The sequence below is a fragment of the Cibotium barometz genome, chromosome 38 (genome assembly GCF_041138505.1).
Source record: "Cibotium barometz isolate CiBa-2024 chromosome 38, ASM4113850v1, whole genome shotgun sequence".
Taxonomy (NCBI): Eukaryota; Viridiplantae; Streptophyta; class Polypodiopsida; order Cyatheales; family Cibotiaceae; genus Cibotium; species Cibotium barometz.
In genome coordinates this window covers 19022474-19046676 of record NC_141083.1, presented here as the reverse complement: position 1 = coordinate 19046676, position 24203 = coordinate 19022474, and the positions used below count along the sequence as shown (strand labels likewise).

The following is a 24203-nucleotide window of genomic DNA, read 5'->3' as shown; positions in this document are numbered from 1 at the left end:
AGTGACGTACTAGAACTTGTTTCATTTTCTGACTTTCTTTGGTTTGTCAGTTTTTCATTATGTTTACCCATGCCACGAGATCGAATTTTCTTTTGGGCTTTTGTATCCTGTGTTGCACATATGGGTTTTATGGTTTGTGTGGTGGTCTTTGAGGTGGATGCTTCTACATCATGTATAACTTTTGGCTCTTTGGGATTATGTCCTTTACAGGCTTCTTTTCCCTGCCCTTTAACTCAACCTTGGTTTCAATAGTTTGTTGTTCCTTCTTTTTCTTGGTTTTAGAAAGGTTTTATTTTCTGTTTTGGGTTTTGTTTTAAAGCATGTTCTTCTACCCATGTTGAGGTATTGTCTTTTGCGTTTCTTTTGAGTGTTTCTCCTACCTTGTCTTGTAAATGTGTTGTAAATGTGTACGCACATTCAAGGGCACCATGGACAATGGCCCATTTTGTACACTTAAGATGTTAAGAGTTATATTTTGTGAGACAAGTTGCATGGAATTAACTCGTCTTGGACAATCTTGGATTATGTGATCAATGCCACATTGTTCACACATGGGTCGCAAAGTGTCAATGACTATGTGCATAGAAGTATTCCAAATTGTGCAGTCTGCCACCTTGTGAGGTCCACGACAATAGAAACACTAAAGTGTTTGATTAATTGCTTCCTGAGCAATTTCTACCGTTTGGACTGTTTCTGTTTGGTGCACGAGAGATGGAGGTTTTGAGTCAATTGTGGATGAAGCGAGACACTTTTTAGGATTGTGGTCCAAGGTCTTACAATATATGAAATATAGAAGAACATGTGCCTTGTATGCAGAATGGGGATTGGGATGGTCATAGTGATTGCACTCAACACAAGGCATTTCGTTCCTCACTTGTGTAGAGACATTAAGGTTGTCTAGTTTTGAAGGTTCTCATCCTCTCTTAAAGATGTCAATTGGAAGTTTTTAAGCAAGGCTACATAGAGTTCGGGGAATGTCAATTTCGAGATCGATCTTTCTTTTGCCATTGCTTCACTTGGTTTAGATGAGGAACACCTCGTAGCATGATCATCTTCCAGCATGTTGTCATCTAAACATATTGCTTGTTTACAACATTGATCGAATGTTTCCGGATTGGATACAATGATCAAGTTATGTAAGCTGTTATTCTTCAAGCCCATCATGAAACATCTCTTAAATTGAACATTGTTTAATTTTTCCCATGACTCACAACGTGAGTCCACGAGTTTTATCCGAAGGATAAAATCTCTAATGGATTCATTTGTTTGACGCTCAATTGAATAGAGTTATGTTGCTGCACTCCACCGATCACCTTGTTTGAAAAAGCCATGTATAAAGGTTGATTTCAAGGTTTTGAAGTTGGTCTTGATCGCAAGCATCAATGTGATGAACCATCAACTAGCTTTTCCCTCTAAGCATAGGTTCAATGCATGTACCTTGGTGGGACAGTTGGGATTTCCAAAGGCTTCACATCTTTGTTCAAATATTTGAATGAATTGAACAGGGTCTATTGTTCCGTGTTATTTGCCCATAATTTTGGAAGTTTGTACGACCGTATTTCTGTATGACTCACTAAGGCCGTATGTGAGTGCTCTTGTTGGGAGAGACCCATTGAGTCCTTGGGCTACCTCCCTTCCTAGACTAGTCAGTATGTCCAAGGTGTGGGCATCCAAGAAAGGGTTGGTACTTATAGGATTTGCGGGAATATTAAGTAAGGACCAAAGCCCAGTGGGATCCTTTGAGTCATAGGTGGTTGCGCTTGGGGGACTTCTTCATGAGAATAGATGTTGATTGCGAGGCTTTGGCGCATTGGAATTTATTGGTAAGGATGGAGTTGAAGGGGTATAGTCAGTCATTGATGCAGATGGTAGGTCTTTGTGTAGAGGGGCTTCTGAGGAAGAGGCTTTTAGCCTTTTGCATTCAACATCATAGAAATCCATTAGGGTTGAATCTTCTTCTTTGCAGTATGGTATTGTCAACTTTGTGTCGTTGATCATCATGATGACCCTATTGCTAGCAAAGCACAGTGGTGATAGGACAGCAATAGTCCATTTATGCCCCAAGATCACATCTACTTCCAATGCATACTCAAACACAGATTTTATATACATTGTATGTTCAAATTACCCCAAACATGGCATGTTTATGTCTTTTGTGAAAGGAATTTTCTCAGAATGAGTGTTGAGTGTTGGTTGACCTAACAAATCCCATAACTTGAGGGTCATGAGATTGTGTTCTTGTTGTGGATAAAGTTATGCTTGGAGTGTGGTGGTTTTATTGTGAAGTTCAAATCCAACCATAACCCTTGGGATATTATGAGTAAGATATGTTAGAAGTTCCAGCTCCTCCAAGGTCTCTTTCTCCTATAATAGTAATTTCACAATGCCTGCAGGAGTGTTCAAGGTGACTATTTGCATGGATTCATTAATTGAATACAACGAGTCATGTATCCAAGTTCCACCAAGTTCCACCAAGGATATCATACTCAAGGGGACTTGGGGTAACATGGAATCTAAATTTCATATTTCCACGGATTGTTTAAGTAGCATAGCTAAAGCAACCTAGAGCTTCAATGTTTTGTCCATTGGCACCTCTTGCAAGACCATTGTCTTTAGGGATGATTTAAGGTTGTCCTAATGACACCCAACTGTCTATTGTCATGATGTTATGACTAGCTTGAGGGCTAATCAATGTGCGTTTGCACTTAACATCATTGCCCTAAAGGAAATCTAACCATATCATGATAGAACCTTTAAGTGGAACCATGGATGTTTTAGTTTTTGTTTTAGCTTCAAATCTCGTTTTGGTTTCATATTCCCATTCACTTTCATCCTCTTCTTGGCTTTCAGCTTTTTCAAGAGTGCCCAATGTGTACAATGGCACACTTAGTCCTTTGACCACTTTAACTGGGGTCTATTTGGAATTTTGTGAATCCTTACAGTCTTGTTCTATGTAGGTGTGGAGATCTTGGTACAACTCATGGTTAGCCCCATTGTGCTGACACTATGCTGGCTTCGCCCCACTAGAGAAGAGTACTCATCCAAATGAGGATTTGAGATATTTCTTAAAGTTCGTAAGGGAGTCATCGAATTCCTCACGTGCTTTTGCAGTCGTAACATTCGTGCAATCTTCCTCTGATGACTCCTCTTGGCTTTATGAGTTTATTGCGGTAGAGAGTATGTCTTCCTCTTAAAAGGGGAATCGATACTCCTCTAGTTTTTGTATTCTGGTTGCTTTGTTAGGTTGGACATTATGAGGTTCAATCACAACCGGTGATCCTGTATGACATTTAACAATGCTTAGCATACTCTCCTAAGCTTGCTTTTTGCGTATCGCATATTGCATTTGATCATGATGTTCAAGTTAGGGTTGTTGGGCAGGTTCTAGTTTCTTGATTGGCCTGTGAGGTGCACAGAGTGACGAGTCAGAACTTTTTTCATCCTCTCACTAAGTGACGTACTAGAACTTGTTTCATCTTTTGACTTTCCTTGGATCGTCAATTTTTCATTATGTTTACCCATGCGATGAGAACAAACTTTGTCTTGGGCTTTTGTATCATGTGTTGCACATGTGGGTTTTGTGGTTTGACGATTTGTCTTTTAGGTGGACGCAGTCGCATCATGTGTAGCTTTTGGCTCTTTCAGGGTTATGTCCTCCCTATAGGCTCCTTTTCCATGTCCTTTATTTCAACCTTGCTTTTCGACAGTTTGTTGCCCCTTGTTTTTCTTGGGTTTAGAATGTTTTGCTTCCATTTTTTGTTTTTGCTTTAAAACATGTACTTCTATCCATTTCAAAGTGTGTTCCTTTACATTCTTTTAGACTATTTCTTGTGCCTTGGCTTGCAAGATTGTAAGCACATTCAAGGGTACCATGGACAATTTCCCATTTTGCACACTCATGATGTTAAGGGTTGAATTTTGCAAGATAGGTTGCATTGAAGTAACTCGCTTTGGGCAATCTTGGAATATGTACTCTTAATTTTAGTCTCTTCTCTTTATGCAAAATTAAGTAAAAGAGAGAAAAATTCCTCCAATTGATGTAATTAGGTGTTTTGATGCATCTAGATGCTCTCAAAACAGTCAAAAATATTAATTTGGACCTCTTACATGATCAAATTTGACCCCGAAAAACACATTTTCTAGTTTTTTAACCTCTTGAATTGGATTAATCACCCTTAATCACAAAAACCAGTCAATTAAGAAAGATTACTCGATTTCAAGAGTTTTTAAGAGTTTTTGTGAAATTTTTCAAATGATTAAGCTACTCCTAATACTTGCTAACACTATAATGTATACAAATCAAACAAAAATTAATGGTTTTAGCTCTATGTTTAATTCTAAAGGGAGCTAAAAATCACTAAAAGTTGCATTCTATTGCATTTTTTGATACAATGGAAGCAAACAAAGCCTATTACACTCTATGTGCAAGCCCTACGAGCATTAAAAAACTAGATTAAGAACAACAAAAACAACGATTTAAGTTAAAAATTAAGCAAAAAAACATTCTTTACAAAACTAAAAAGAGAGCTATTCTTCACCAAATCACACACAAATCTCCATCAAAACCACATCTTTTTTGTGGGAACTAACTAATCAAGACAATGGGTAATGCGTAGATTAGAGAAAAGCGATGGGAAAAGCCAAGGGATGATTCCCCGACAGTGGTGCCAAAAATATTATGGCTCACCCAAACCCCCTTCAAAACACATCCAACAAGAAGATTACTTGGTGCAAACTATCGTGAGGATCTTTCCAATAGTTGAGCTCGTAACCCTTGAGATCTCCAAGCCCCACAACTCCTTGAGAAGAAATTCCATCGTGCCTCTCGTGAGCATTGTCACACCACCACATATTACACTATGTGTACTTGTCCCTCCTCTGACCGCACTTCACTCACACACAGTCACTAGCATGGATTAGAGAGAGATTAGTAAGAGGAAGAATCTATTGCACAATGGGAGAGTTCTTTGTATTTTAAAAGATATTCACTTATATACATGGCCATAAATGTTCACACTCACTTAAACTGTGGCTGACCAGTATTTTAGGCTCATAAGAGGCCCAATATTTTAGGCTCATAAGAGGCCCAATGCTATTACAATGACTACTCTCATAATATATCCATGAAGTACCTCACTTGGGACTTCATCCTAACTTACTACCACACGCTCTTGAAGTGGAAATCGCCATAAGTATTCCATCCGACCATTACGGGCGCCCATCCAAGTTGTAGATTTGGACACCATTGCTTCATATCTTGAATGTATGACCTTTTGGTGTATCTCACTTGACTCCTTGATGTAAGATAATGGCAGTAGCTCTTGTTAACCCTAAGAATGGGTTAACACATCTCTCTCTTCTCTCTCCCCTTTCTTGAATCCTCACCAGGCACATTAGGTACTACTAGGAGCAATTGTGTTAACCATGTATGAAAAGTACCTTCCAAATGATTAAATTGGTAAATGGAATGATAACAAGGCCTTTGGGAATCTTGTGCAACCTATAGATCAAGAAATTTGGTTTGACCTTCAAGCACACCTTTGCAATAATGAATTTCCACCACAAACTTGGTGTGTATGATATCATATTAGGGCATCTTTATACCTAATTATCTATGAGTTTTTATAGCTCTAAATGCAATTTTGAGATAACAATAGCAATTGAGCATCTAGTGCATGATTAATCTCCACCAAGTACTACTCTCCACTTAACCTGTAAGGATTTTTTAAAAAAAAAATCTGGATTTCTTTTCCAAAAAATGTAAAAGTCTATGCTAGAATTTCTTCTAAATAGCATGAGTAATCTCATGAATCACGACTTTCTTTGAGGTTAGCAATCCCTTGTATATACCTAAAATACATAACCTGAAGTTATTAACCACGTTCTTTAAAAAGAAAAGGAAACCATGTACTTTGTACATACCTAACAATACATAACCTAGAGTTCTTGACCATGTACTTTAGAAAGAAAAGGAAACCATGTACTTTGTATATACCTAACAATACATAACCTAGAGTTCTTGACCATGTACTTTAAAAAGAAAAGGAAACCTCTTTGCATGATCATTATCCCTCTCCCTTGCTTGGATCCCAATTAAGACAACACTTCAAGAAACCACCACAAAACCATAAACTCTAGGAATCACATCATGCAATAGACTTAGGAGTCAAGTTAATGGACGAGTGTTTCCCCAAGTGACCTAGTATGCTAACAACCTTCATAATAGCCTATAAGAATGGGATAATCATCATACCTTGATTGAATGAAAAAAAAATTGTTGCCCTATCTTGACGACGCTGAAGTGCACTAAGCAAGTGAAGAGGCACTTTAGCTTGAGAAAAAACTCCCATCCAACAAGGGCAAGAATCATGGTGAAAGATGCAAGTGGTTTAAACATAAGGGAGGCTTGGATTGATCTACTTAATACCTTGGTGGATCCCTCGATTTTTCTTCACCAAGGCATCTCTTTAATTTTATAGAAGGATTTTCAAAACCTTCCAAGATGTAACTAACAAGGTGTGATACCTCTCCCCTTTTAACCAAAGCATAGAGGAGCCCAAAGACCCCATTTCATCTATAATCAAATCATTCCATACAATAAGTTTCTCTTTTGCTTTTTCTTTTAAACTTGATAACCATTATTTTAGAAAAGGTATAATTCCATGCTTGACAACAACGATCACTAAAAGAGAAGTGGAGGGAAATTTATAATCTACCTTTGAAATGATTCGATGTGTAATGTGCATCCAATGTCTCCCACTATAAAGTGTGCACACATAGGTGAAGAACCTTGTCCAAGCTTTTTTCTTTGAAAGAATCCTTTGCCTAAAAGCTTGCAAAGTAGTGCCTCTTGCACTAGATATCAAAGCCAATAATATTCCTAGTTGGTGTAAATGGTTGTGGTGTCCCATGCAACTCTACACTGAGTATTTGTTGTGTCATGTAAATGGTTGTGTCCCATGAAATTTCACCCTAATTATTTATTGTGCCATCCAAGTCTAACCACATAAAAATTTTGATTAATGCCCACTATTAGCTAATGAAAAACACAAGCAAGATGCAACAAACTAGGTTATTTATAGCAAGACCTTATTTAGCAATAGACGTAGAAGCTAGCTTCAGCTTTATGCTTACAAGAAGAAGCTCACCAATCTAGCCCCCCATGCTAAAAGGCCAATTAAGGAGATCCCCTAGGTTAGAAGAAAAGGTGTCGATGTAGATAATCATGTAATAGTATCTATTATGTACTCCCCTCAAATATTAAAAACATGAATTAAACTCAAATAAATTACACCACAAACTACATGACAAAAAATATTCAAGAGAGAGCACAAAGACAAACTCATTAGGTGCAACCTCCCAGCAAATGTATGTGACTCTCCTCCCACATGCAATATTTTGTTAAGAAGTATGGATCGAGCTCTCCTAATTACAAGACGTCAACCTAATCATTAACAAATCCTACACTAATGTGACAACATTAATCTAAGGTGAATAGAATGAAGAAAACTCATAAATGAGCATGTGCTAATTAAGATGCACTCAGGTATAATTAGACACCAAGATGAATTAGCTTGGGTACATAAAGAGACTTGAGATAAGTACAAGTGATATGATTCATTGCTTGAAATGGCCCCCTTTTATATGAGGAAGTATACCCTTGGGCTTGTACATCAATGTGGGATAAATCCCTTTGCTCATGTGGCTTCATTTTAGGCTTTGTACTTTCTTGGCTTACTCAACTCACTCCCTACCTTTTCCTTGTGCTCTTTGGCACCACATTTCTCAATACCCCTCCCTTGGTGCCAAATCTTTGGGCTGGCTTTTTGAGTCCTCCTCCTCTCTTCCCTCGACTATAGATAGATACCCTCCTGCAAGAAGACTTTGACCACTTGATATGCGCAACTCCATAGATTTGATTAGGAGCTGGTGGGCCTTTGTTTCTTTTCTCTTTATTTTTTTTAAAAAATAACTTTGCTTTTCTCTCTTTGCTACGCTGAGAGCATTAGGATCCCTTCTTCTTGCTCTTCTTTACTATTTCTTGGCCTCTGCATTAATTTGATTTATGTTGGGAAGCTACTGAACTATCCCCTTGCTCGCTCTTGACAATGTCTCTTGGAGTTGCACCCCAATCTTACAATTTTCTTAGATGGTGAGATGCTCTTGATAGTTGATGACTTCAGCCTACCACTGTGCTTGTTGAAATCCACCCTAGGTGCTGTCCTCCCTTTCTTGCTTTTGATAAACACTACTCTTACTACCTCTACAAGAGGAGAAAATGAGGGATAAAGAACTAATCTAGAACCTAATGAATCCACTATCACCTACTTCAAACCTACACTAGGAGAGCTAGACCTAAGCTCTCATACCATGTTAAGTATGGATCAAGCTTTCCTAATTACAAGATGTCTACCTAATCATTAACTAATCTTACATTAATGACAATACTAGTCTAAGGGTGGATAGAAATGAAGAAAACTCATATGAGTGTACTAATTAAGATACACTCAAGTATAATTAGACACCAAGATGAATTAGTTGGATCCATGAAGAGACTTGAGATAAGTGCAAGTGATATGATTCATTGCTTGAAATGGCCCCCTTTTATATGAGGAGGTACACCCTTGGGCTTGTACATCAATGTGGAATAAATCCCTTTGCTCATATGGCTTCATTTTAGGCTTTGCACTTTCTTAGCTTACTCAACTCAATCCCTACCTTTTCCTTATGCTCTTTGGCACCACATCTCTCAACATATTTAAATCATATTCATATTTTTAGCCCATGTGGAATGTTCCTCTGTGGTATGGGACACTTAGACTTATTTTATATATGTTCAGTTGAAATGATTGTTACATGTGTGTAATATATATTGATCAAGTTTTCCACACTAATCATAAAGTTGTCCTCTCATCCATTTATGCAACTGAAGAGAGTTGTAACCCAAGCAAGAGGGTGTTATGGAAATCACTCTTATGTTGTTGGGAATTACATATTTTATTTATATCGGGAATGCCCATGTGTACTTTGCCAATGGGTACATGTAGTTTGATACTATGGTGTGGCCTATTTATCAAGACAACATTGGGATTAATTAATGGGACTTCAATTGATTGTTTAACTCATGTGGATCATGACTGTGAGTACAGGTGGTGAAATGTGCAAGGGTAGAGATTGTGTCATATAGATGATGGATTGAGCGGTGGTGTGAAGACAAAGATCATGTGTTAATTGTGATATTGATTATTTTATAGCCTATTAGGTGGCTAGAGTTTATGTGTATATGTGCACATGATAGCTTAATGTGTGTGCGAGCATAAGTGAATTTATAAGCATTGGTCCATTTGTATATGTTGTTGGGCCATGGTTTTATCATGTGGTAAATCTAAATAATCCTTGGATAAAATGTAGATAGTCATAAGATGGTCTTAAATTTATAGCAATTCTTGCAAACTTAAGAGGGTGTGACAAAAACTTGAACTTGGAATACTTTACTAGGGTCAACAAGTTTTTATCTTAGCCTAAAAATTCAATAATTTAATTATTTTTCTTTGTCTTACAATTTAATCTTAAGTTTAACTTAACTTGATAGTTAACTAGCTCTTTCCTATTGGGAATTAGGTCATGATAACAAAGGATGCCATAATCTTCCTATTATCTTAGGCTGAGTAAAGTCATTATTAGAGACTCTCGTCCACCACGATGGCTATCGATCTAAATCGTATTGGAATTAGAAAAGACTATCGGAGACTGTTGTCCACCACTATGGCTATTGATCTAAATCCTATTGGAATTAGAAAAGACTATATAATACAATAAAAACCAATATATAATAGCAAATATGAAATTGTTTATAAATGTGAATTTATACATACCTTCACCTTTAAATAGTGTGTTGGTTGTGTTACCCTCTTGCTTGAGATATTTACCGTAAATGAAAAGAGAAATTTTAATGGAAAACAAACTTTATTTTCAGAAGTCCTAGCAAAATAGGTTAGTACTACAAGAGCATATTTCACAAGGAAGAATCTATTACTATGTATAAAAATGGTATAGAAGCTTTATGTTAGAATTAAATATTTATAAAGAAGAAAAATAATATCTACATTTAAATCATTTTATGAATTGAAATTTTAATAGATCAAAATAATAATTTTTCAAATAAAACTTAGCATCACCCAAGTAGAGTCAAAACTAACTTTTGATATTGGAGTAAGAGAGTCTCACCTTAAATTAACGGTTTGTTTACAAAATGAAATTTTAAAATAGTTATAATATGAATTGTAGCACATTCTATATTCCTCTAACGACATGAGCATGATTTGATACAAATATATTTTCAAGTGGTAACTTAGATTTTAGATAATTTAAATGAAAAAGAAATTCTTTATTGGTTATTGTTGGGTCATCTTCGATGCTATACCCTGAATGATTTCTTATCGTTCCATGAACCGACAAAAAAAATGTTTGGAGTAAAAACTCGAGTGTTTCCAATAGGAATCATGATAAAACACTCTTCATGATCTTGTGACCAGATTTTTGATCCTCTAATTTGTTGTTGGAGATGCGTAGTAATGTTTGGAATACATTTAAATTTTGTTCCATTATACTAGCTAGTTGGATACACTCCACCACAAGTCCTAGTAGTTCTGATGGTTGATAAGGATCATCCAAGTCATTTTGATTTAAAAAAGACAAGGATCATGAGGAGACATCTGAGTCATTTCAATTTGAAAAAGATATTCTGACAACAATAGAAACTTTCAAGTGTTTTAGAATTAAGAATTAATAAGTAGTTCTTCTATTAGTGTGGACTTTTGGAAAAGCTTTTGGTGTCAAAAGAGAGTTTAATGAAAAGCTCATTTGGTTTAAGTTTGAATATACAATATAAAGAAAATAAACTAAATATCTTTTGTAGTCATCTTGCCAAATATAAAAAATACAATTACACTTCACTACTACAGAGTGATTGTTTGACACATTTATTTTTTAAACATATAGCCATCCATGCATCTCTTCTATTGACTTATTAGCTATGTGAATTTTCTAAAGTCAACACGTTTAATAATTTCATTTTAGCCCTCGTCTAGCTATCAAAATTCAAAATTCCTAGATATAGACTAGTGAGGGTCAAAAGAGATTTCTAGATTTTGTCTCCATCCTTACTTCAAAAACATTTTGTGCCTACATTCATTCGTCTCACAATAGAAACAATGGACTACTCCACACCATAGCCATATCATATAAGTATGCACACTAACATAATAAATTGCTCTTATCACCCATAGCACTAAATTTATGGCCTCACAGTTTGTCCAATTTTTATCATGTCACGATTAAATCTCATGCATTCTAAAGTCATTCTATTTTGGATTTTATCCAACATAGCATCCATTAGTTCTTCATGCATGGCCTCTGTTTGATTTAAGGTAATTACTCATAATGGTAAGGGTTGAGGCAATGATATGAATCCAATACGTCATACCTTGCCATCACACTTGCATAAACCAAGATCTCGTGGTGGGGAGCATCATGATCTAATCACACACATCCATGTATACAAGATTACTTTCTTCATCTGCTTTGTTGTATTATGAAACATTGCTTTTCTATACCTTCAAGAGGTCAATCCCCCTTAATCTCACCGTATGATCTACCTCTACTCTAGGTATTCTCCCTTCATAATTTCACAAGTAGGCCACATCGAGCTTCTCCCCAAGGCTCAATAAGATGTCCTGACTCCTCAATTTTGAGGCAATTTCTGTATCCTTGTTCATGGTTGCTAGTCTAAACTATGCCTCCCAATTTTTCCATTATAAAAATATAATTTATCTGTCCTTATTCATGATTGCTGGTCTAAACTACTCATCCAAAGTTCTATATTCTAAAAATATAATTTTGTATTATTTTGAAAAGTACTCGCAACTTTAGTCCACCTTGTCACCCACCACTTTCCAGTGTTTGATTCTTTTACTACTTAAACCATATCCATAGGCTTAGCCTATGGCTAGCCCCGTCCAATCCTATAGGTCTATCCTTCTACCCTCCACTAGACCTATATCCGGTGTGAACTCATGCACTTATATTTGAAATGGCTACTTTACTCACACACACCACATAAAATAAGTTTACACATGACTCCTTTGAAAACAATACTTTCATAAAAGAAAAACAACATCATATAGTTCCTTTCATATGATGCATAATTCCATATGTGCAATAAAAAATCATAGGGTAACACATCACACAATATTCTTACACCACAACCATCCTTAGACTAAGACAACATGCACTAAATAATGAGCCCGAACACTCTGTGAGCCTTAGACTAGGCACGCACTAATGATCCCAAGCACACTTGGACCATCATGATGATGACCGGAGGAGCCTTGCATATCTCACATACACCTCAACATGAGTGCCATAATCCTAAGAGTCATTGCTTGTATTAGTTTTCATCTATCATAGAAGCATGAACACTCTAGGTACGGATGCCAGGAGCTATGTATGTTTAGTACCATCACACATACTTAGTCACCATGCACTACTTGTCTGTTTTACTCCAAAGTCACTTCCTTGTTTGTGGATGACAACCCACTCGAAAATCCATAAACATGTGTAGTACCTTTATAGGCTTCCACAAATAAATAACACATATGCATCACATGAATATGATTATCAAATAGTAATTTCAAGACAATGATTCAAGCAACATACAACATATGCATATCCAAAGTCTTTTTCTTTAAAAATTCTTTCTTTAGAATTCTAACCTTCCTTTATCAATTTCACCTTAATGTCTCCTATGAAAAAGTCTATATACTTTCAATAAGCTTGGGTGATGCCCCATCTCTCTACTTTTTCTCTCTCTTCACTAGGAGTTATTCCTTCTCTCTTTACACGTGAGGTATCTCTAATTTAAAATTTGTATCTAATCTTCCGCATACTAACCTAGTATCTATCCTAGACTTAGATTTTACTTCCACATACTAATCCAATATCTATCCCAGACTTGGATTTTCCTTCCACATACTACATCTAATATCCATCCTAGACTTGGATTTTCCTTCCACCTACTACCAGTGTACCCTAGGCTAATTTTCTCTCTCTAGGAATTATTTATCCTAAGGATAATTATAAATTAAATTTCCCTAAGTATTGGGTTAACATATCCTAATCCTTGATTTTATTATAATACTATGCAACAAGAAGGTTTCTTTAATTTATTAAGGTCTACACAAGGTTAAGCATATATTTAAACAAGGAAATGAAGAAATCCTTAAGGGTCAATTAATTCAATATAAAATTAATGTATAATAGAAAAGACAATTAAGATACAAGGGAATGACAGAAATTCTAAAGGGTTTATTTGTATCTTGAAAATTAGCTTTTAAGGGAGGTTTTACACCCTACATGTAAATAATTGAAGCTTCCTCCTCTACAAAAGCCCATGAGTATTTTAAAGATCCCAATGAGCTTGTAAAATCCCCAATTATCACTCTTTTGAGCCTAATTGAGTACTAACAACCTAGGTAATGCAATCATGTGACTAAAAAAAAAGTGCAACATTGAAATCTATATAAAAAGTACTCTCCTCCAAGAGAAAAATTCGTGGATTTCTCATGAGCAAGGGGGTCTTTATATAGTTGAAAATGATGGCTTGCTGCTCCACATGCTCCCCTAGTTAACTCAAGGTCAATAGCTCACAATATCCCATGCAAACTTAACCATAGACTTCATGCATCCACTCATTTTCCATGCACTCATCAACCACCCCCACATACATCCACTCATACATAAAGCTAACTCCTACATTTATACATGTCGAGTTATCTATTAGTCTCTATGCTTATCCTATATGTAATATTTATTTTACTTCCTAAAAATTACTCCTAAGGTTTTGCACTCCAACTTCCAACCTTAGTCTTTAGATTTTTATCTATTCAACCTTCATTTAATTAAAATGTGCACTCTTCTCTATTTTTACTTTTTGTTAAGGCTAATGCTTACACACCCTTAGTTCATCCATTCAACCTTAAACATCCAGCCATTTGAAAGTACAACTAAACCATCAAAAATACAACCCATTTTTGAAAATGCTAAAATATCTCAAAAAACACTATTTTTTAAACTAAAAAGAGTATGAGCTCCTAAAAAGCTAAAAAAAAACTGTTAAAAAGTGCAAGTTTTACACTTCAATACTTTGAAAGATGATAGAGCTGCTCATAAAATCACACATTTTTTGAGAAAAAAATACTCAATTTGCAATAAAATAATAATGTCCACAAAATTGGTTACAATGAGAGGTCTTATGCCTCTCGTGTTAAATCTTTGACTTTCTCCAGAAGAATTTTTTTGGTTTGTTCTCGTAGATGACCTGACTTTTTCAAGGTAAAACCATAAACAAGAACTTCCACATCCTCCATGCTTAGGCTATCCACGCGACGTTGACTACGATTTGCTTTCTTTCCCTTTTTATTTACTCGAATCATCTCTGGATAATATTTTCCTGATAATGCATCATCTCCATTGACCTTGTACCAGTGGACCTCAATTGAGCTTACTTTTCCATTTTCCTCAAGGACTTTAAGTACCTTTGCCAACCAAAAAGGACATCCGCTTTCATCATCTGTTGCTAACACTGCAATCATTGCACCTACAGTGAGCTCCTCAATATTTCCTTCCCACATTTCCTTCTCTTGCAGTCGTCGTTGACTAGTCCTTCTAGCACCAACATACGCTTCGCGAGTCTCCCCATGCACCAATGTTTGCAATTCTCCAGGCAATTCTGTTTGTTGATTTGGCATTTGAATATTATCATCACGGTCTTTAAGTTCTTGTACTCTCCAAAGAAAGGGCTCCAGATTTATCAGTGATCTTGAATTGCTTTGAACTTCCTCAATCAAGATTTCTTGCTCATGAAAAAATGTATTCCACCATCCAAGTGAGCAAGCTGGAAAATACACATGTGCTGATTGTATGGTCTCTTTAATTTCTATCAAACATTGCTGATAATTGATGGGTCGCTTTTCTTTTTGAGCTTTTGCTGCTTCAATGCTTGATGCCAAAAGCATTTTTGCTGCCTGAAGAATTTGTCGTTCTGGGACACTGAGTAAAAACTTCAAACCATCCTGAGGATGCCATGCCTCTGAGTTAGAGTACTTCTTACACCACAAACGTGTTTCAGCTTCTTTTTCTTTTATTTTGAATTGATGTTGGAAACTATGGTCATTAAGCTGAGCAAATGCAGGGCTTGCAAAATCTCCACCTGTTGCAAACTCTCTAAAATCATAGGTGCCTTTCAAAACATGAATTTCTGGCGTAGGATCATAAGCTTCTTTAAGAATTATGCACACCTCTGGAAGGTCAAATGCACTTTTCCTAGCAAGTTTGACTGAAAACCTACTAAACATCTGATCAATTTGATCATGAGTGTGACCCACCAACAAAAATCCAAGTTTGACCTTTTTGAAAACTTTTTGCTGCACCAACATACTCAAATAAGCAAGCACTATTTGATTTTTGTTTTCCCTTGCCGTATTATCTAGCTGCACATAAAGTGTGCTAGGTAATTCTCCTTGCCATTCACTTACTATTTTCTGAATTATGGTGATGGTCAAGTTAGGGTCGTTGTGTAAATTTGGAAAGTTTATAAAAACTTTTGACGTCATGATGCCATTAAAGATGAGGGCTCCAACAACGTGTAGTTGTATGAAATTCTCTTCCTTCAAATTCTTTGGAGCACGCATAAAATGGGGTATCAATGTCTTCTTTTGATCCATTCCATCTATGACTAATCCCAAATACATTTCTTTCTGCTCAAGGCACTTCTTTCGATGCTTTGCTAGCTTTTGACGCTCTGTACTTTGTTGTTCTCGATGAGCTTTAAGTGCTTGTAGAATAGGACCTGAAAACTCAAAACAATGTAAAGCTAGTTTAAATTATACCACTTGGAATTCTCATTCATAAATTAAAACGTACAAAAAACACAAATCAAACATACCTTTTTCTTCAAATGTCTTTGCAACATCTCTTTTGGCTTTGAGCTCTGCACAAATTTGACAAATCCCCATTCTAGTTTTCTTGGGGATTTTCACATCAGCAAAATATTGTTTCCAAACTCTAAGAAATGAAGTAAATGAAAGAGATGACATGTTTCTTCCTTTCAACGTTTCCACGTAGAGGTTGTAAACTTCTCCCTTTGTAAAATTATCAGGCAAATGGGTGAATTTTGAATTTGGCATGCGCTCACCATTGTAAGTGACAAATCGTTCCATCCAGCTCTTGAGAAAACACAGCTGAGGAGTCTCACGTGTACTAAATGAGTACCGTGAATTTTCTTCCACCCGTTGCAACTGCTTTAAGATCTTTTGCATCCGCTGATTGCTTAAACAAAACACTTGAAAAAAACACTTTCGACACACAATCGTGCCAGAAACTGTATATTTTATCTTCTCTCCAGACCTTAATAAAAAACCATGTAATGCTGTATTTTGTTGAGCACGTTTTAAAGCAAAGAAGTTTTCACGTTCCTGCTTAATTTTTCTGAATCCAAGTGTCCTCAAGCAGTTTTTTTTACAACAATACACCCTACATGCCTCTCTCAATGCATTGCGATGCAAAAACTTGTCTTTTCTTCTCAAGGGAGTGGTTGTCTCCACACGAATAGGCTGAACTAATGATGGAGAAACTGGAACATCGGTATCAGAATTTGATAAATTAGCAAATAGTGGGCTTGTAACATCATCATCACTGATAGATTGGCTCAGACTTTTAGGAGTGAGTACGGATACAGGCACTTGAAAAGAGCAAAATGAGCTTGAGAGAGACTTTTGTTGCCCTGCCATGACTAGGAACTTCACACCTCTAAGTTTCTCTAAAAAACAATGGTCTAAGCTACAAAGTGGAGTGTAATCTCAAATCCAAATAACTTACTTTTAATGCTTAGATTCAAAAATAATAATATTAATATAAATATTAAAATTTATTAATTATTATAAAATATGGGACTTAAAAGATGAGAGGAAGTCCTTTTTAGAGACACATTCCAAGGGTCTGCCGCTAAGAGAGCCACAAGAGCATTTTTTTAAATTTGGAGCATTTTTCTTGAGTTTAATTCTGTAAGGTATGCATTTTCTTGATTACTTTGTTATTTGTTACAATTTTGAATTTTTCTTTCATTGTCATTTGGTTCAAAGTTTGCTACGAGGAAATTATGGCTAAGAAGAAAAACAAAAATATTATCTAAGGAGGTAAGTGATTTCAAAAATAGACTTTTTTTAAAAAGGTATTTTTTTGAAAGAATTGTTTGTCTTTTAAATACACAAAAATACCAAAACGAAGATTTCATACGTAAATTAAGAAAAAAAGAGGTTGAAAAAATAATATTTTATAAAATAAAGATTTAATCAATAATTTTTAAAAATTATAATGACTTCATTTTTTAAAAAGCTAATTCTTGTGTTGTATTCTGGAATACAACACAAAAATCGATAAGTTGCCATGTTTCTTGTGTATTAAGTAGTTTGTATTCTAGAATACAAAGCTTGAAGTCACATTTTTAAAAATTTAACACTTATGCACTTTGAGATTGTATTCCAGAATCCATTGCTTGTACAAGTTGTATTTTGGAATACAGCTTCTCTCAACACTTGAGTTGTATTCCAGAATATGAAGCTTTTACAAGCTGTATTCAAAAATATATTTTTTCTCTGTACTTGAGATTGTATTCCAGAATACACAATTTCAACAAGTTGTATTCTAGAATACAACTTCTCTGTACTTGAGACTGTATTCCAGAATACACAGTTTCAACAAGCTGTATTCTAGAATGCAACTTCTTTCTGCACTTGAGTTGTATTCCAGAATACACAGCTTCAGCAAGTTGTATACTGGAATACAACTTCTCTCTACACTTGAGTTGTATTCTAGAATACAGAGCTTCAATAAGCTGTTTTCTGGAATACAACTTTTTTTTACACTTGAGTTGTATTCCAGAATACACATCTTCATCAAGTTGTATTCTGGAATACAACTTCTCTCTTCACTTGAGTTGTATTCCAGAATACACGGCTTCGGCAAGCTGTGTTCTACTGTAAACCAAACTCAATGTAAACCATTAGAATAGACCTTCATGCAAAAAAGATTTGCTTTTTATCTAATTTTAGAAGACATGCAAAGAAAGCAAAAGCTCTCGAGTTCGCGTCGCGCGCGCGACTAAAAAACAGCAAACTGTAGTTTTCACATAAAAAACAGAGGAGGAGCAGCCCGGGAGTATTTCAACCAGGCGTCCTGGGCGTCTTGGGGTTTTACCCCCCTTTTGAAGCCAACGGAACGGTCAGAATCTCCATCAGAGCAACGTAGCAGAAGATAGATTTTGGGATAAAGCAAAAGCTCTTGAGTTCGCATCGCGCGCGCGCGGCAAAAAAACAGCAAACTGTAGTTTTAATATAAAAAACGGAGGAGGAGCGACCTGCAAGTATTTCAATCAGGTGTCCTGGGGTTTTACCCCCCTTTTGAAGCCAACGGAGTGGTCAGAATCTTCATCAGAGCAACGTAACAGAAGATAGATTTTGGGGGTAAATTTTTCTCAAATTGTGTTCAAGAAAGAGGTTCTGTAAGTACTTTGATGATACAAAGGATCCTAATTGTTTTGGGTTTGATCTATTCATCTCTTAGTGCTTTCTCCTCTCTTTTATATCTGTGTATTGTGGTTAGAAGCTTCTTGTGAGTTGTATTCTGGAATACACAGCTCTAGAAAGTCATTTATTGAAATTCAATTACAAAACACATCTTTGGAGGAAACAACCTGTTGTATTCTAGAATACATCTCTCTCTCCCTCTTTTTCTCTAGTGTGCTGAGGAGCTCTCTCTCTTACATTCCTATCTCATGTTTGCTTACACATCTAGGTCCGTTCTTGCATGGAGGTTAACACTCTCTCTCTCTCTCTCTCTCTTTCTCTCTATGTCTATTTGTTCTCTTTCACTTTTTGTCTTTCTCGTTTGTTTGCCCTACATACACATTTACTAATCTTAAATGTTGTTTCATTTAACAAATCATATTTTTGAAAAATATGATTTTATCTCTATTTTTTTATCTTAGCAATGAGATAATGATTTTTTATTGTCTTGTTTAGGTTTAAGATGGCCTCACCAATACGTGATGCTCGAACTTCTAAGAAGCAAAAGAAAAGTAATCAAGCAACTGCATCTGTCCCTGTGGGTGGCTCAGGACGTTCAGGAGTCTTGACACCTTCTCGATCTCAACCTGCTCCAGTTAGTCCTCACTTTCAAGCACCTCGAGTGACTGTGACTCTTCCAAACCCTGATAGATGTCCAAGTGAGCCAAGAAGACAACTTTTAGCAGCTCACCAGTTTCCAGAGTTACAAGATCAACCACCATCAAGCAGAATGGTTTTAGCTACTCATGGACTTCCTCCATCATCTCAAGGAACCACACCTTTAACTCAACATCAGCAGAAAAAGTCCTCAAGCATGGAAGCTACAACTCTTTGGAGTAGTGCAAGAGGTAAAGCACGAGAAGGATTTGCTTGGACAATTCAATTTGGCATGGTAGGTAAGCACAAGACAATCGTTGAGCCAAACACACCTTTCCTTTCTATTGCGGAAGAAAAAGGAGACTCTGAAAATACAAAGTATTTAACTTATGGTCGCATTGTTGAAGTCAAAGAAAGTATATCTCGTGGGATCATTCATCATCTGGTAGACAACAACAAAGGAAAGTTTCTTGCAGTTAGAGTTTTCTCTGCTAATTTTCGGCTTGAAGAGATGAATCCTGTTTCTACCCAGCAAGAGTTTAGAGATGCAATGATTACTCGCAAACGGGTATGGATATCTTTCTCTCGACCTTTTTTTCATTAGTGTTAAAAAAATTTCTTATCTTTGTGTATTCTAGAATATGTAGAGAACTGTTATTCTTTTTTAAGTTTGTTTGAGTCATGTCTTTCAAACTTATATATTGAAATACGTAGAGGTCAAGTCAACTCTAGTTTGCATGTATTCTAATAAACATGAAGTTTGTCTAGTCTAGTTTGTATGTATTCTAGTATACACGTAGTTCAAAAAACTTCTTATCTTTGTGTATTCTAGAATACATTGAGAACTATTCTTTGTTTTTTAGTCTATTTAATTCTTGTCTTTCTAGCTCATATCTTGAAACACTTAGAGGAATAGTCAAGTCTAGTTTGTATGTATTCTAGTATACAAGAAGTTTGTCTGCTCTAGCATATGCTAGAATGCATTCTAGTATACAAGAAGTTTGTTTTGTTTAGTTTGAATGAATTTTAGCAAGAAGGAAGTTTGGCTTACTTTTTATGTCTGGTTTAATGAGTTTACCATGTATTCTAGTATACAAAGAAATGGTTAAAGTGTTCTTACTTTTACATAAGTTACTCTTTGGTTCTTACTTTTAAGTTCACTCTATCAAGTCTTAAAATCCTCTTCTACTTAGAATGACTTTTTCTTTTTCTTTTTTTGTAGTCTTTTTCTGAAGCATTTCAAGAGCATCATGATAATTTGTACAATTCCAACCACTCCACTGATGATTCTGATTATGAAGAGAATGAAGGTACAGACATAGATGACTCAGAAGAAGATGTTGAAGTTCTTGAAGAGACTTCTGGGTCAAAGTCTCAAGATGTGAGTGATACTTTGCTTTCTGGACCTGGAGCTCCAAAGTCTGATCCTTCAGAATCTTCTGGTCTTAATACCATAAGAAATAAAGCCAAAAAGTTTCATATGGTTGATGAGAGACCCTTAATTTTACTAGTGTCTAATATAGAACGTCCTCCATTAGATCCTGTTTCAAATAAGAGACCACTAGAAGTTCGAACCATTGTCCCTGGACATGTGAGTAATCTTAAAGTAATGATGAAGGAGAAACCAACAACAAATGTTTTACCCCTTCTTGTTCTTGTGGATAAGTCTTCTTGTGTTAAGAAAGAGAGTTTTGAGAGATCAAAAATCAATCAATACAAATACTTTGTCTTGGGGGGAACTCACTCTCTCATTGCTAAAAAAGAGTTATGTGCTGAGTATCCTCATGTAGAGAGCTATAAGACAGTCCTAGCATGGGTCTATGCTGGGTTAGGTGATGATGATGCAAAGCTACTTGCCCTTGATCACAACATTGATTCCGAGATGCGACTATCCATGTCTTTCTTACAAAAGATAAGATTTTTTCACAACGAGTGGATCAATCATATTCAGCAAGGTCATAAAGTTGATGAAGCTTTCAAAATCAAGCTTTGTGAGCAAGTTGGTCTTGTCACAAAGAAGTCAAGCAAAGCTGGACGCTCTGGAAAAACAAATGTTCGAGGTCATGACAATTTCTTTCAGTTAGCCTTTCGTGATGGAGAGATATGGGATCTACAAGAAGACATTTTCAAGCTTTGGGAGGAAGGTAAAATCAAAGGGCAAAAAGTAAAGCTCCCACCTGGAAGTCAAAAGGGCAAAGGAACAGGGAATGAGGACACTTTGAAGCCAATTCCTGAAGAAATGCGTATCACGAATTGGCGAGCAATGCAAGGAATACGCGAGAAAAATATTATCATACCCATCTTGGCACGAGTGAAAGGAGGTTCTTTGACACTCGATGAAATGGCAAAGGAATTAGAACAGTACGTTGCTAATTCTTCTTTTTAAATCTACTTATTTTATTTCATGTAAAGTTGTTTTTTTATTTTGTGTTTTTTTGAAACAGGCAAAAGACTTTCTTGTACATGCAAAGAATCATGATTGAAAAACTTAATTGCAAGGATTGGAACGAGGTTCAAATGTTTCATCCCATCACTAGTCAGCCAAGCTCCTTAGAGCGTTTCATTTATCTTTTCAAAAATGCAGTAAGTAAACTACATATTTGAATAGATTTTTTTTTATTTAAGTGTTTTTGAAGGTTTTGTAAAAATTTAGATCAAATATTTTAAAAAATTGATTTTGATTTTTGTATGTGTATTCTTGAATATATTTAATGTTTACTTATTTTCATTTTAACAAGTCTCGAGCACCTCGTGCTCCCATAAAGAGCATTCCTCAAGAGTTTGAGCAACATTTGAGTCGCGCAAGGGCAGAGCGGAAGAGATTAGAAGAGGCACAAACTTTGGAGACCATTCAAGAGGCAAATATTTTCATTTCTGATGATGTGTCTGCAGAACCAGTTCAATATTTTGTTCATGAAGGCAAAGTAGAGAACATGGAATCGTTTGTGACTGCACAACATTTTACTTTAGCCATTGCTGATGCTCCGTATGGATTTAAGGCACCACACTCAATACACGATGAAGTAAAGTATGGTGTAAGTGCATATAAAAGAGTCATCGACGCTTTCAAAAAGGTCACAACGGCTGAATCATGGGCACTGGTAATTTTTCATGCTCATGATCAAATCTCTGCTGCAGAGAAAGCATTCGTTGACAATCAAATGGTCCATCAGCTATGCATATGGTATGTTAAATTTCAAGCATTCTTTTGCAAGTTACAAAAGCTTAAGTTAAAGCCTAACTTTTTCTTTTGTAGGACAAAGCCTAACATCAAAGGCTAACTTTTTCTTTTGTAGGACAAAGCCTAACATCAAAGGCTATAAGCTTGACAGACTTTCTTTTGCTGCCGAGTTTGCTACCATTGGTTTCTGGTCTCCTGCGGGTCCGAACAGTAAAGGAAATTTTAATTTTGCTTCGAAACCTAACCGAACAAATATTTTTGATAGACCAGGCGTGTGTCGAAAGCTCAGGGATCTTTCTGGTGATTCAAATGAGATCATGAATCCTTATCAAAAACCACAACTTTTGATGATGGATTTAATTGAGCTTCTATCTTTAAAAGGAGAGTGGATCATGGATCTTTTTGCGGGGATAGGTAATCATGCAACCTTAACTTATTACATATTTTATATTGCTCATTTAAGTGAGCTTTACCATGTTGATTCTTTTTTTCTTAGGAACAACCACTATTAGTGCTCTTAAAAAAGGAAGGAATGTTGTTGCTATTGAGCTAGATCCAGTTCAAGTTCGTTTTATTCAACAACGAGTCACTGCAATGAAAGAATTGCCGGATGAGTTTCAAGAGGTTGGAATGAAAAACATGGCAGCAAACCCAAGAGTGGTGGATGCATCTGGAGAACCTCAGCCTCCCTTTGGACCTGATGATGAAATGCAATTTGCAGATCTTGAGCCTTATGAAGATCCACATACTGTGGATATTGATATTCCTCTTACGGAGTCAACACCACTCATTGTAGGACGCGAGCAAACTGATGAAGAAGTTAGTCATGAAGAGGAGGAATTTCCTATGCTAGAATAGATTTAGACACTTGTAGTTTCAAACAATTTTTGGTATTTAAATCCTCATTGGGGGTCTTCAAGGATTTCTAGGTTTTGAGAGTGTTTTGAACAACATTTGTTTGTATTCAAAACTAGCATTACAAATCTTTTTGAGGAGCTTGCGTTTTGAGATTGGTTCAAAAAATTAGTCAAATGTTGTCTCTATTGAAGCATTTATAGGAATTGTCTCATAATAAGACTTGTTTTTTTAATCAATGAAGATTAATTTAATCATGACATTGAAGTTGTGCGATAAAAGTAGTTATATTTTGCTTTCTAGTAACGATAGCAATAATTTTGTATTCAAAGTGAAGCTCTTTGTTGTGAGTCTCTATTGCAACTTTTGTGTCATGTTTTTTTGTTTGAAATATTCTAAGATTTTGTAGGGATAGGCTTGTACTTAGACATCAAATAGTGGAAAATTTGGCAAATTTTTAATTTAGCGAATGAATCACTTGCAAGTATGTTTTAAGTTAAGCAAAAAAGTCTCTTTTTAAAGTTCTACTTTATTGGGCACGTCAAAGATTCTTTTGGTGCTAGATTTGGATTGTTTTTAAAGGATTTTTTGGTCTCTCAAAACTACAACTCACGATCGGTTGTATTTTCAAATGGCTGGGTGTTCTTAGTTTAACTAAAATGTGCACTCTTCTCTATTTTTTCTCTTTGTCAAGGCTAATGCTCACACACCCTAGCTTCTTTTATGAATAATAATTATTATTTAATTTTACTAGAAATATTTCATTTATTTCTTTTAGATTTTTTCCCCTATTTCTAAACCTAATGTGCAGGGGGTGCATATGGGAAAACCCCAATTAATTTATCCACATAGCAACTTGGCCATTAATCTTAAATTTTATTTTTCTAATT

The 24203-nt window shown here is 35.8% G+C and overlaps 2 protein-coding genes across 2 annotated transcripts; one reads left to right on the top strand and one right to left on the bottom strand.

Moving 5' to 3' along the window:
* Nucleotides 1–3190: 3190 nt before the first annotated feature.
* On the bottom strand, nt 3191–16078 carry LOC147616420 (uncharacterized). The gene is made up of 3 exons (XM_086777161.1): nt 16004–16078; nt 15497–15907; nt 3191–3279 (listed from the first exon to the last, which is right to left on the bottom strand). Exons 1-3 carry the CDS (start codon nt 16071–16073, stop codon nt 3191–3193), a joined length of 570 nt encoding a protein of 189 aa, XP_086633287.1. The 5' UTR covers nt 16074–16078.
* Nucleotides 16079–19361: 3283 nt separating this feature from the next.
* On the top strand, nt 19362–21958 carry LOC147616419 (uncharacterized). The gene is made up of 2 exons (XM_086777079.1): nt 19362–21638; nt 21722–21958. The coding sequence occupies exons 1-2, from the start codon at nt 20758–20760 to the stop codon at nt 21879–21881; spliced, it is 1041 nt and encodes a 346-aa protein (XP_086633205.1). The 5' UTR covers nt 19362–20757; the 3' UTR covers nt 21882–21958.
* Nucleotides 21959–24203: the final 2245 nt, after the last annotated feature.